This window comes from Herpailurus yagouaroundi, unplaced genomic scaffold (assembly GCF_014898765.1).
Source record: "Herpailurus yagouaroundi ecotype Mexico unplaced genomic scaffold, PumYag 67793, whole genome shotgun sequence".
NCBI lineage: Eukaryota > Metazoa > Chordata > Mammalia > Carnivora > Felidae > Herpailurus > Herpailurus yagouaroundi.
Window position 1 is genome coordinate 12,848,992 of NW_024420586.1, and position 15,029 is coordinate 12,864,020.

A 15,029-nucleotide genomic window follows, 5' to 3' on the forward strand; every position below is an offset into this window, starting at 1 on the left:
CAGAGCCCGACGCGGGGCTCGAACTCTCGGACCACGAGATCGTGACCTGGCTGAAGTCGGACGCTTAACCGACTGCGCCACCCAGGCGCCCCTGTGCTGGACTTTTAATCTTGTAAACCTCCTTTCTAAATAGTTCCTTGATTTTAGCAAAACTTCCATCTTACCTTGGTTGATATTTTTATCCAAGCTGTGCTTCACAGAATGATGGTTGTTAAGTTAATGAATATGGCATTGACCTCATACAACTGAATTATCTGATGGTTCAAGTTCTACATTAACATTTTTCATTACAGCCATGTTTATTTCCAAACAGATTTATACCTTTAAGGCTATCCATATTGGAATGTTTTTCAGTTTCATGTCAGAAAACAATAATGTTGCCTTAAGATCACCAAGGGGGCAGTAAAAGGAGTGGAAAAAAACTGAATGTGAAGACTGTTCGTAAACACATCTGCTGCAATTCATAAGGCAACAGCCCTGTCAAGAACTATTACTTATTCATGTTTTAGTTAGAAGTTTAGAAATTGCCACTATGCTCTGTGAAATGCTTATTTAACACACTGAAAACTAATAATATGATAAACCCTTAGCCAATTTACCTTAAAATATAACAAATGTCTCTCAATTTGTATGTAATGCAGCAACCACATACTGCTTTTGCATGAGAAGACAGGATGGTAGAAAGGTTCATGAAACTTTAATATCAGTTTGAAAGTAACAAATATATATTTACCTGCTGCAAAAAGCATGACAGCAACAGGTCTGTAGAAGCGCCTTCGAGATCCCACGCAGATAGAAATCAAACCCACCAGGAATGCAATCAGAATGATGGCAGCACCGCCTAAGAGTAAAGCCAGGGTAGCAATCTGCCAATCTGGAAAGAAGAAGAAAGATACTGCTTTTAAGCAGTCAGTCCTCAAAGAATCAACACAACTATGTTCACCTTGCTGCATCTAAATACATGTGATCTTACTGTGTGCTAAGCATCCTTTGGGAATTGAAATTTTTTACAACAAAAATTATAAATGTCCTTCTTCAGAAAAGTCTATTATGCTAAGCTCAGCAGTGTTTTTAGAGCAGGGGTTTGCCATGCTTTCCAAGGACTCTATTAAGCCTTCATGGTAAATTTGGTATCCTTTCCATAACCTATTTTGATTACTGTTGTTTTCTATTGAGCTAAAGTTCACAAATCTTAAATATGAAAGTAGAGAATGTGATGAAATTTTAGATATATTCATATACCCATATAACCACCATCCAGATTAAGGTCTAGAACATTTCCATCACCATGGTTCCTTCATGCCTCTCCCTCCTCCCCACTCAGTATCACCCTCCCACCCAGGCTAGTAATGGACATCTATACCTCGGATTTATCTGTGCCTATTATGTAAACGGCATGAACTCTTTTGTGTCTGGCTTTTAAGTGTGTGATGTTTATTTTTTTAATGTTCATTTATTTATTTTGAGAGACAGCTGTGCTAGGGGCAGAAGCGGGAGAGGTGCAGAGAGAAAGGGGGAGAGAATGAGAGAGAGAGAGAGAGAGAGAGAGAGAGAGAGAGAGAGAGAGAAAGAGAGAGAGAGAGAATCCCAAGCAGGCTCTGTGCTGTTAGCGGGGGAGCTAACCTCTGTAGGGCTCGATCTCAGGAACCATGCATGAGATCATGACCTGAACCGAAATCAAGAGTTGGATGCTCAACCGAATGAGCCACGCAAGTGTCCCTGGGATATTTATTTTGTTTCTGGCTTACATGTCTCTGATATCCACCCATGTTGTAATACATTCTTTCACTCTTTTTTTTCTGTCCTTTTTTGTAAAGCCTGCCCTTTCGGTACAAAAACAACAAAAAACAAAAACAAAAAACAAACAAAAATCCCCACACACACCAAGTTTATATTTGCCTTCTCTTCCTCTCTTTCTCTAAAACAACTCCCCCAGCAAATTGGCAGCAGGAGAATTTGTCGGCTGTTTTTTCTGCCTCTCTCTCATTTCATTCTAATCTTACTGTGGTATTTACTGCAAGGATGGTTTGTGAAATTAAGTATTCCCAGGGAGCCAGAAGGTACTCTAAATAGCTGACATGCCCTCTTCTTCACTCATGCATGGAAACAGCAAGCATATATTGACCACTTACTATGTACAGGTCTCTGTACATGGATACTTTGTCTCCCATGTGCTGAGTGAAAAGTAAACCTTACTTAAATGCATGTGTCATTGCTTATAAAGATGTAAAAATAGCCTGACAGAAAATTGGCCCATTTCCCCTTCCACAGAAGAGTAGAATGTTCTCTAAGAAGAAGCAAAGTGAATATATGAAAGCACTACCCAGCTTAGGAAGCATCACAAAAAAATGATACTGTCCATAACATTCTTCAGCAGGGGTCCTTTGGAAGTCCCAGGCTGCCTCTTCTGGCCTTCACTTTAATATATGTGCAGAAAATGAAAACAAACTTTAATCCATAGTTAAGTTGCAATGTAGTCTATCTAAAGTCAAGAATTCATGACATTTTGATGCTGCACTCTGAAATTATCCCTCAAGAAAGCTTCCAAAGTGCACACTTTACCACTGTAGGATAAGGGACGAGTGGAGGAACCTACAATTCCCTAGAATTTTCTTTTATTTATACTTATATTTCTCCACCTCAAGAGTCCTCTTCCACATCCTTTCCTTTTAATTAATAAATTTTGGACTTATAACCAGCACTGAACTAGAACTCACAATGTATTCAGGAAACAAACAAACAAGGGGGAAAGAGAAAAAAAAATCCACACTTCTTAAAATATAAAGGTGAATCACAAGAAACTGGAGAGTATTTTTCAGCCATCTACTTGTAACAAAGGCATATAACTTCAAACAAAAGTATATCTGGCTTTCAACTAGAGTTTAAAAGGATAGCCATACTATGGCTTTTTTGTTCCATAACAGCATGTAGCTTTGAATTTAAAAAGCCAAAAGAATAAAAATTTTTAAAAAAAATTAAAAAGCCAAAAGAATAATCCTTACATTTGGAAGTCTCTAAATTTCTTTGAAAAAGTTTATACATAGAACAATTATTTTACACTTTAGCATAATAGAAATTGTTCTGAAAACGTTTAAGTTGAAACTTCTGAAAAAGTAAAATTTTCATTATATCAAAGTGTTTCGGGCACAAAAAAAAAAAATCCATCCGTTCATCAGATTCTTTAAAAGGGCCTATGCTGAATATTTTCTAGTTGGACCATTATTTTCATAAAATGATCATTACTTTTAGCAACTTTCTCCAAATTAAGAACTTTTAAAGAGTTAATTTTAAGTCAAGATACAACTATTCACTCATTTAAAAAGTACCTTAAAAGATTGCTTTTTTCTGATAAGCTCTTTCACACAGCCCAATACATATGTATAAAATACCATCCATTTGACTGCTTCCACTTTTCACTCAAGATAAAAAAGGAATTGCTCTTGATCACTTTTCTCTACTTTAAATATCCTCAAAGAATAGCTAAAATACAGGCATTTGCATTTTGTGAAAACAAACTAAGACAGAAAAAAATAGGCAAACTTTCCCTATAAAGGGCCAGACAGTATTTTCAGCTTTGCAGGTCAGGGTCTCTTACAACTATTCAACCTCTGCTGCATGGTGTGAAAACAGCCAAAGATGATATGTAAATGGATGAGCATGGCTGTGTCCCAATAAAACTTTATCTACAAAAACAGGTGGTGGGCTTGCTTTGACCCTTCAGCTAAATTTTGCAGACCCGTGGTCTGTACTTGACATATCATTTATAAATGTTGAAGGTTTTTCTAGATAAAGGTCTTTCAGACAATAATAATTTCATTATGAAGTCAATTTGATAAGTGACTAATACAGGAGTGCAAAGTGATGCCTATGCAATTTAGCAAGAGAAAAGTACAAAAAAATCCTAGTCACAAAATGTCGAATATCCTGAAAATGGTAATACTTTATTTCATATGGGAAACCAATAAAATGCACCAGAAGCCACCAAGAGAATAACACTTATTAAAAGGGACTAGGACCTAATTAGGAAGGGGGGTTCTTATAGCACAGGAAATAGTTCTAAAAAGTAAGTAAATACAACCAGTTCTGATTTTCCTCTGTCCTATATTTATTTTTAGTACTGACATTTGTGGCTAATGAGGAAGTCATCCTAGACATAAAGTCAAAAAGGCATATTACCAATATCACACTGTAATATTGCTACCATTCCCTTTGGCCCATAACCACAGATAATGCCTGTTCAAGCAGAGAAGCCATTTTATTTTACAAAAGACTAGAATTGGGCCATGTCTGCCACCGCCCTGGCCAGAAAGCTGGGGCTTACACTGAAGTACTGAGGCTATATCTCTGGTACACAGTGCCAACTTTTGAGATTGTTGTCATTATATCCATTTGGAATGCTTCACTCAGGCAGGTTGCCCAGGACCAAAGCTTTAACTCGATGATCAGTTGAACATCAATCAGGAAGCTGAAAAATTGATTCAATATGGCTACCATAGTCAGTAAGACCTAGGGCACTTTTCACAGTTCATCACTAGGTACCCTGGAGCGGAGAACACTGTCTCTTTCCATCAACAGCTAGAATCCATTGTCCACATATTAGGACCGGCCTGCTTTACGGGTGAGCTATAGTCAGGGACTATGTAGATCGGCCTGATACCATTTCTTCTTTGTTGCTGAATAATACTAGAATATGGGGGATTATAAAAAACTGAAAAATAGTTTTAGAGATACCTACTAATGGCCATTAAAATAATATACGTTGGGCTTCATGTATACACATATATTTACTTATTTACCAAATGTAGATTTAACAAGATATATACTACAGAACTTGAACAATTTTATGGTAACAGTATAATAAGTGACCAGAAAACTTGTCTCTACACTAATGGTTTATCCATTAGAAGGTGTGCAGGACACAAATACTTGCTATCCCATATACAGTGTTTGTAAAACAAATTAAAATGTCATAAAATTGTCAATTTTCAGCCCCATTTCTTTAAAAAAAATCATCTATTTTAAGTTCTCATAATTGGTTAATTTCTATATCAATCTTTGTTCCACAATTTTATAGCCCTCACAGCATTTAGTCAGGTGATGTGTTGAGACTACTTAGAGATTTATTACTCTGCAACAGTTTTACACATTTTTATAAATGATGAACTGACACTGTCGTGGAGCAGTGAACACAAACCAGCTCCACAGAACCTCAATGGCCGTGGTGATATTTTACAAATTGCAGTGCTGTGCACAATTAAAACTGGTCATTGTTCACTGTCACGCCAGTTGATTTGAAATGTGAGTTTGGTTTCCAAGATCTCTGAGAACAAGTGGTAATGAGTTTTGATGACAAAATGTACCTCCTTGGTCTAGGAACCAGTGAGGACTCAAATGGGCTGAGATGTATCGAATCAAACCTAAAATGAGGCTGCCATGGTATACGGGGAGTATAGTAGTCCCCCTCATCTGCAGTTCTGCTTTCCAAGGTTTCAGTTACCCCGGGGTCAAAGGCAGTCCAGTCTGGAAGCAGAGGCTCCTCCTCCTAAGGGATCATCAGAAGGTCAAAAGTAGCCTAAGGCTATGTTACAGTGCCTGTATCATTCACCTCACTTCATTTCATCATGTAGGCATTTTATCATCTCATATCATCACAAGGATGAGTACAGCACAATACAATATTCTGAGAGAGAGCTTGCATTTACATAACTTTTATTATAGTATATTGTTATAACTCTTCAGTTTTATAATCTTAGTTATTGTTGCTAATCTCTTACTGTGTCTAACTTAAAAATTAAACTTTATCACAGGTATATGTAAATAGGAAAAAACATAGTATATCTAGGGTTCAGTACTACCCACAGTTTCAGGCATTCACTGGGGGTCTTGGAACATATCCCACACAGGTAAGGGTGGTGGGGAACTACTATTATTTTGGCCAAACTGACACAATGACACACAGAAGGTATTGGAAGTGCACCTATGAAAGCCAATGCTCAAGATAAGCATGTGCTTCTCTACTAGTGCTTTTTCCACCAGAAAAAAAAAAAAGGAAAAATATAATAGGAATGAATATATATAATGTTATACTTTCCCCTACAGTTACAGAATAAAAACTGGGCAGTCCTTATGTCATAACATCAAGTCCAGCATTAATATGCAACTCAGGAACTAAATTCAAGTCCTCTTTCAAGGTATTTTTATTAGCTGGCACCAGAGTTTCCAATGTCTATAAATGCTTTAGTATTCTGCAGAATTGTGCTGACTTACTTTACAGTCTAATACAGGAGACTGGTCTGAAATTGCTGCTGCATTATGAAAATTCTATGGGCCACATCATAATTGCCAAATTGGAGAATTCACATCCCTTTAGGGAATTTGTGGTCAAATCTACTTCCATTTTTCAGTAAAGGCAAAATCTTAATGACAATACACTTTCCATACTTTTGAACCAAGGTCAAAGGCACTATACCAGTGCTTAAAGCTTTCCTCCACCCACTTTATTTCAAAACCTTTAACTTGTCAAACACTGCCTAATTTATTTACCTCTGCAGGTATTGCTTATACGCTGAAATTAGTTCTACCTTCTGTAAATCCCTGAGCACACAATTGTCACTTCTTCTAGGAAATTAGGTAAAATTTAAAAAGCAACGAAGAAACAGATTTTTAACCTTATAAATTCAACTCCCACTGTTCCCGTGGGTAGTATTTTCCTAAATGTATTTTAATGTTTTAATATAGAGGTATCACTATTCAACAGTTCTCATCCCAAATTAAAATACTGATTGTTAAAAAAAATAACTTTTATAATCACATTCAAATTCGCCAGTCACTTTTATTTTCACCTTTGAGTTTTCCAAAAAGAGTTACATTAATCAAAATGATATCCATTCGTACAATCAAAATCATTTACCATTCAACCTCAAAGAGAGAATGATCTTTCCCTATCATCTTGATACCACCTCACAGCTCATCCCTAAATCCTCCCTAATTCACCCACATTAGCTGTATTATTCAACTCAAACCTTCGGTTCATCCAGATAGTTTTTATTCACTTGTAGGACATATTTATAGCCAAACATTTTTTTAAAAATTTTTTTTTCAACGTTTATTTATTTCTGGGACAGAGAGAGACAGAGCATGAACGGGGGAGGGGCAGAGAGAGAGGGAGACACAGAATCGGAAACAGGCTCCAGGCTCTGAGCCATCAGCCCAGAGCCCGACGCGGGGCTCGAACTCACAGACCGCGAGATCGTGACCTGGCTGAAGTCGGACGCTTAACCGACTGCGCCACCCAGGCGCCCCAATAGCCAAACATTTAAAGTTCTTTTCATTACATTGGTGAGAGCTCAGAAAGCAAACTCACTATTGCCAATTCCATTTTATTATCAGGAACTGGAAATAATGGGATGGTTTATACTTATTTAAGAGGAAAAAAAGCTCCCATTACAGAATAACATGTCAAACCCAAATTCTCCAACATCTCCATTTCTTCACAGAAGGCCGTGTCTTTTTCCCGAATAGCTCATCTCATTAGAAATTATGGCATTTAATTATTTCCATCAATTGTACTTTAAGAATTTATTTTGAGATTAATGCTATATACTTCCGAGTTGGACAATAAGTCCATATCCTCATATATGAAAAATTGAATTGAAATGGTGCTGTTATTTTGTGGAAAAGGAAAATAACTATTGACTTAACAGCCAAAATATTTCCAGAAGTATCAAATGATATACTTGAGTTTTTTAGTCTGCATGTGGCAAATGAAGTGGAAAACCAAAACCATTACTGAGGGAGTTGAAACTTTGTTTTCTTGGCTAAATTGCATTCTGACCTAAATCCATCAGTGTTGCATTAATTTCCAGCTACTCCATGAGACGTAGACACAAACAAAGGCCAGAAAAGAAGAATTCCGATTCTCATTTCAATAATTAAAATGACAATGTCTCTTCTTTTTTTTTTTTTATTTATATATGAAATTTATTGTCAAATTGGTTTCCATACAACACCCAGTGCTCATCCCAAAAGGTGCAATGTCTCTTCAAGTAAGTAATAGCAAATCTAACATTCTTCACGTGCAAACAGATGTTTAAAGCAAACAACTATGTGTCTTTTACAAAATGACAGTATAGACACTGCCATGTGCTGTGCAAAGTGAAATGGAATTTTAGAAAAGGACCTACTTGAGGTACAGTGTCAATCAAGTTGCAATGATACAAATTAGAGTCCTACTCTTCAGGACAATTTATAAATTAAAAAATGTGTCAAACTGCAGGGCGAACCTGATTTTAAGCACATAAATGACCCTGGGTAACTGCGCAAATAAGTGATGCAACAACTTTAATGACCAAAGTGCAGGTCAGTTTTGCCAAAATTCTGGAAAACTCTGGTTGTCCAAAAATGCCAGACAAGTTACAAATTTTCAATTTATGACAGCTTCATTCAAGTCTCTTGAATTATTTTGTGTTGATGTTAGAAAAATACACATCTCCTTTTCTTTAACAAATAAAGGGTCGTTTTAGCTGCTTCACAGAATTCTCTTAGAAAATTTGGTGAAAATGCAATTTATCATCTAAATACCATAACATATGGGGTCTTTTCCCCAAAATAAAACCATTATATACAGTGCTTAGCAAAAAGCCCTTCTTTTAAAGCATGTTTCAGAATTTAGATAAAAAAGAAAACAAAAAACAAAACTACACCATCACCACTAAGGACTGTTGTTTCTTACCATGTTAGAAAGCTTTCATTAACATTTGATGGTAACTAATATTATCTAACAGGTACTGGTATTTCTCAATAGTAATTCCTAATCATGGTATTTCCAGAGTTGTGATGAGCCTTCCCTACTCTTAGGAAAAAACCTACGAAGGTTGCAATTTTGCGATTTAGAAAACTTGGATAATTATCTGGAAAAGCAGGAAGACCCGCACACGGACGAGGACACGCAGGAAGAGAGAGGAGAGAGAGGAGAGAGAAAGGGAGAGCGAGAGAAAGAAGGAGAGCGAGAGAAAGAGAAAGAGAAAGAGACTCTCTCTTTCTCTTTCTCTTTCTCTTTCTCTCTCTTTCCCTCCCCCACCCCCTCCCCAACTCAAACTCCTGAACTGTGAGATCATGACCTGCGCTGCAGTGGGACAGTAAATTGCTCGCTGCCCGCCAATCAGTACTCGATCTTCCTCTAAGCAACTAAAAATCTTCTGTGATGGGTTTAGAGTAGCTATTAATAGTCAAAAGGTAGATGGAAGACAACTAGACAGTCACCCATGATCAGTATTAAGATACCTTCTTAGTAAATATGGGAGGGATAAAACTAGTAAGTTAGTGGTTTCCTGTTACCAAACTTCTTTACAGGAGATCTCTTCTATCCCTCTGCAGAAGTTGAACTTACATTTCCTCCTTTACATTAGTTTGTACATTTATATGATTTTGTTAATTTGTTTGAAGGAAAGTGTTTCATTCATCACTTTACCATCACCACCTGGTACAGCGCTAGCTAACTGGCTAACTGTACCAGGATAATGCCTACTCCCTGCTATTAAGTCAATGACTATATTTTAACAAAGTTAACTTTGGGTACGTGTGAGACGTTAGGAAAGAGGAAAGATCATTTCTCTCCTTAAGTCACCTAATGGTGCTAGGAACGGACACCAGATTGTATTCACAAATTATTATGGCAACACTGATCAACTTTTGGTTTAGGGACCTTAAAACATGAGAGCAATAAAACACCTTTTGATGGAAATTTGAGTTGTTTGTGGGTGTGCTTTTATACACATTTAAGGATATGTCATGTCACTCAGGGACCCCAACTTCTGTGTTTAAACATCTTCTTGCTAATAAACATATATTTTGAAAAGAGAATTGATAGGTGACATGTTGAAACATGCCTCATTAAACTATCATTTAAAATCTCCCAGTTAATAAGCTAGTAGAGACAAAAATAATCTCCTAGGTATTTTTTCTTGGTGCTCTGGGAGCCATGGAGGCCTCATTTTTATAGGTTTTCTGTTTTGTTTTCTTTTTTAATGGGAGTCTTTGGTGCCAAAAGAACGAAGACTACAACAGAATAGAAAAGTGATGGTGTACTAGTGTCTTAAAATCCCATACAAATATAGAAGCAAAAAAGGGTAAGGAATGGTGTCCTTGTCTAATTTTCAAGGGAGATGATCCAATACTTTGAAAAGACCGGTAAGATTTAGCTGTCAGTGCCTTTCACATATAAGGATGAAATTCTAAGGAAAAATCCATCTCTTTTGATAAGTAAATGTATCTTTTTAAAAATAAGGTCAGAATGCAGTAAAAACTTGATCTAGTGAAATTTATATTCATTTAATCAATTTAAGAAACTTACATGACTGCCTTCCACATATTTTTCAATTGTGATTCAAAGTAGAATTAAACAGATGTTTTAAAGTATTCTATCACAGGGGTGCCTGGGTGGCTCAGTTGGTTGAGCATCTGACCTCAGCTCAGGTCATGATCTCACAGTGGTGAGTTCAAGCCCCATGTCAGGCTCTGTGCTGACAGTTCAGAGCCTGGAATCTGCTTCAGATTCTGTGTATCTCTCTCTCTCTGTCCGCACCCCCCGCGCCCGACTCATGCTCTGTCTCTCTCAAAATAAAAAAAAATAATAAAAAATGAATAAATAAAGTATCCTATCATGGAGAAATTTAAAGAAAAACAAGTTTTGTTGATTTTTAAGGACTAGTCATGACAACAATGTAAATTTAATGATAATAAACATCTAAAACTTAACAGACTTATCAACATATGAGTCTATTTGAAGACCTTAAATTCTTTGTGAAATCAAATCTTGGATGATAAATAACCTTATAAAAAAAGTAGACATCTAGGGGTGTCTGGGTAGCTCAGTCGGTTGAGTGACCAACTCTTGATTTCGGCTCAGGTCATGATCTCACAGTTTGTGAGTTATAACCCCGTGTCAAGCTCTGTGCTGACAACTCAGAGCCTGGAGCCTGCTTCGGATTCTGTGTCTTCCTCTCTCTTTGTCCTTCCCCTGCTCACACTCTTGTCTCTCTGTCTCTTTCTCAAAAATAAACATCAAAAAAATTTTTTTAAGAATTTTGAAATATTTTCTACCCCAAATGTGCTATGATTCTGCAATTCAGTATATGGGCAATTATCAGGAAAAGAATTATGTTATTAAAACAAGGGAAAAACAAGCAAACAAAAAACAATGCTCCAACTCCAATACCTTTCTAGCACTACAAAACATGGCTCCTGTCTTAAATTTTAACATTTTAGGGTCCACGTACAAAGCATCTATCTCATCAGACTCATACAAAACTTTCTTTAAAAAAACTAAAATTTTATCAACAATATGAAGTAGCAGATTAGGTCCAGATTCTTAATCCGTTTGGGGCTCGGTCATTTGAGACTATAAACCAAAACTATAAACCACCTAGAGAGGGTAGAAGTTCTCTATTTGTAGACAGAAGGCTAGTCCCCGGGGAATCCAGTCTCCCAGCCATTTCCACCAAGGCGCCAAACCCAGTGAAACCATTTGGAAGAGGATCCTGCAGTTCCAGATGTTCCAGTCCCCAGCCATTCAAGTCACCCTCAGCTATGCCCCCAGATATCCCAGAGCCCAGATAAACCATCCTCATTATGCCCTATCTGAATTCTTGGCCCACAGAAGTCATGAGCATAATAAAATGATTGTTGTTTTATACTACTAACTTTGGGGGTGGTTTGTTTCCCAGCATTAATAACTGGTACTCTTTTGGAAAAAAATCTGTCTCTACCACTGATTGAAAAGTTGGTAAATTTATAAAAACCCAGAAAAAAACCTGTCTTTACCACTGACTGAAAACTTGGTAAACTTATAAAAACACCTGATCTCTTCAATAACATATAGGGATAACATTAGCTACCTTGCAAGTTTACAGTGACACTGGGAATAATTGAGATGTCTGCTGTGTAACACTACTGACAAAATAGGTAGCTATTAGAAAAGAGTTGTGTGATCATGATCTACCAAGATCAATGTTAAATGCTTGGTAATCCATAGCAAAATTTAAAATCAAAACTAATAGCACACTTCATTATTCAATGCAAAGATAGTTTACCTTTTAAGTAGGGGGGGGGGATTCCTCAATTATCCAAAAAAAATCTGCAATATTTGGGTTTGTTTTTCTGAATACATAATAAGGAGGAAACACAACCCTAATAAGCAGGTACTTTTACCTATATAATCTTAATGACAAACCATTTGAGGACATTAAATTGTATGAATTCACATGACTGGTCAAGTGGCCAAGTTCAGGGCAGTTTGAATCCAAAGTTTTATGTATTGTCCAAAACACTACTCTGCCCTCCCACAGGATTAAGTTATAATTTAGCATTGTTCATAGACAAGTTTACAGTGGTATTTAGGGGACGTATCCCAGGGAGTTATTTTGAAGCATCTACAATCCTTTTCACTAATATATCTAGTAGTACTGGATGTATCTATGGTCTTGCTAAGTGGTCTTACTATTAACAGAAACTTGAAAGAAATTCCTAAAATATATTTCTGACAGCAGGAAAAATCTATTGCTTGAGATATGCCTTTGTTTGTTTTGGTTTTATTGTGAAATGGTTTATGAAAGGCAAGGCTTCTCACACACTCATCAAATCCCTTTGCTGACAAAGACTGATCTAAATGGTTCCCTGGAGATTACAATCATTCTATAAATGTGAGCAAAAGAGGAACTATATCTGCCCACAAATTAAAACGTCCTTTGTAAAAGTCAATCTTGGGAGCTTGAAAATCTTAGGAGACGTTAAAAGAAAATCATCAAGAAGATCGTGAAAGAAGTAATACCTGGTTTTCTTCAGTTTATTGAGAAAGTTTTGGTGCTAGGTGCTACTCTTCATGTACTTTTCCACCCATCTATCCTGTGCAGGTTAAATAAAACTGCATTTGTTTTACTTAAGTACTTTTTCGGAAAGCCAGAAGAATATCTAACCATCCTGACCTCCAGGCTTGAGGAGCTATTTGTAAACACTCATCAATATCAACTCATACCAAGCAACAAGCTGAACCTTTCCTGGAGTACATCACATTGTAAGGTTTCCCAATAAAATTATCTTTCCCAATGAACGTATGGATTCAAAATATGCACGGATGATATACAACTGAATTCAGGATCACTATACCTCTGATTTTCTAAGATTTGCAGGTGTTTTAGGTAGTTTGGTTTATTGTAAACTACGACCTAAGACGGGTTTTCTTATATTGCCTTTTAAAGTAGAATTTTATACTACAGTTTTAAGAAAATGAGCTACATATATAGCACTCTTAAGAAAACTTCTTGTCAACTAAAAATAATAATATTCACCTGTTATTAGCACACAGTGCACTGCCATTTCAAAACTGCCAGTGACTCATGCTACAAATGTAGCTATTTTTAGGACAGTGCACAATGATGTTAACAATATTCCTTGAAAAAGGCACTATTTGATCAAGTATTTCATGGACGAAAAAGCTGGATAGATTTTGTAGATGGAAAGATGGATAAATGCACTTGTTATATCCTAAAATCACTTTCAGTAAAACGTGTTCATTTGGCCATCTGCATGTCCTTGCTTTTTGCTTAGTCAATAAATCACAAAGACATCAAAAAAAGCAATCTGCTTTATATGAAATAGCTATACATATTTATAAATTTTCAAGAAGAAACATAAAACCACCCTAGAGGTTACATAGTATGTGTGATGTGGAGTTTAGGGATCAGCACTCTGCAACCACTTGGATTTGCACTAAGGATTCTTTTGTAATGGCTGTGGCTGTGAAACCCTAACAACTGTATTCTAAACCAAAGTTATCAAAACTAAATGTGACTAAGCAAAAGCCACAAATATGAGACTGCCATTTAAAAAACACAGGATTAAAGATTTATTAAAAGGCTGCCAAAATCAGTAGTGGGGAAAACTATCTTTAGAAATTCTGTGGCCGGCATGTGAGTACTACCTATTCTAAACTTCCTGACAAGCATACTTTATTATTATTTGTTTCCACAGCGAATGACAGTCTATTAGCCTGTCCTCTCATCTGTCCTTTTGCAAAACTTATAGCTTTGGATGAACGCCTGGACTGTCCCCCATACACTGAACTGGGACACCAGAGAAAAGCATTACAGTTGACTGACACCGCATTACTGGTTCCTACTAGAAATGCTGACGCAGCCTTCAACAGACCAGCACACAAAAGGCATGTTTCTGCTTTCGCTTAAAACCATAAAACGGGTATAAGCAGCAAACAATGCATATTTGGTACCAAAATTAAAAAGGCAGCTTTAAAAATAACGGCTGAGGGAAAGTTTCCCTAGGAACTGGGCCTAAGTAGGACATATTGTCGTCAGTAGAAACATTCCTGAAATTTCCCTTCTGTAAATACAAGCTTGCCTCTTCATAGCAGTTTTAATTCTAATTAAGACAAAGGTTTTTAATTAAGCCTTGAAGATGCTGGTGAAGGGCCTTCGGTAAAATTGTCCTTGGTGGTTCCTGTCGAGGTAATTCATTTCAAGTGACAATGAAGTGGATCTCTTAAAATCTTCAGAGAAGACATTTCCCTCCCTGCTTTCTGCTACTCCACACAGCAAACAGACTAAGCTGCCTGCCCTTTGGAACAGGCAAGAAAATTGCTCCTTTCAATTCAAGCTTCCCTCTTCATTTCAAAACATTTGTGGATAGAACGTTCAAGTTCACAGAACATTTTAAGAAAGCACATTTTGTAAAGTGGGGAGATGGAGCAATTTTCCATATTTTGTTTCCTTTCCTCCTGCACCCCCCACCCACCACCTTGGAGAGGAAAAATGAACTGCTACTACATAAAGAAAGTCAAGAACTTGTTCCAGTTAGCTTCAGACAAAACCATCTCTATGCCTCCCACCTCATTTGCTCACCAACTATACTTTTTCTGGGATGAAAACTATTTTAAGCAAAATAAAACTGAAGCTGATTTTCAGGAACCCAGATAGAAATAAATGCTGTGGTGTGAGTTTCAGCAAGAGGGTAGAATAACG

The 15,029-nt window shown here is 36.8% G+C and overlaps 1 protein-coding gene across 1 annotated transcript in view; it reads right to left on the reverse strand.

Moving 5' to 3' along the window:
- The window catches only part of TMEM47 (transmembrane protein 47), a 30,478-nt gene that overhangs the window by 13,080 nt on the left and 2,369 nt on the right, over positions 1–15,029 (reverse strand). The window contains exon 2 of the mRNA XM_040468980.1: positions 734–874. Coding sequence (XP_040324914.1) covers positions 734–874 — 141 coding nt within the window. The remainder of the gene's footprint in view (positions 1–733; positions 875–15,029) is intronic.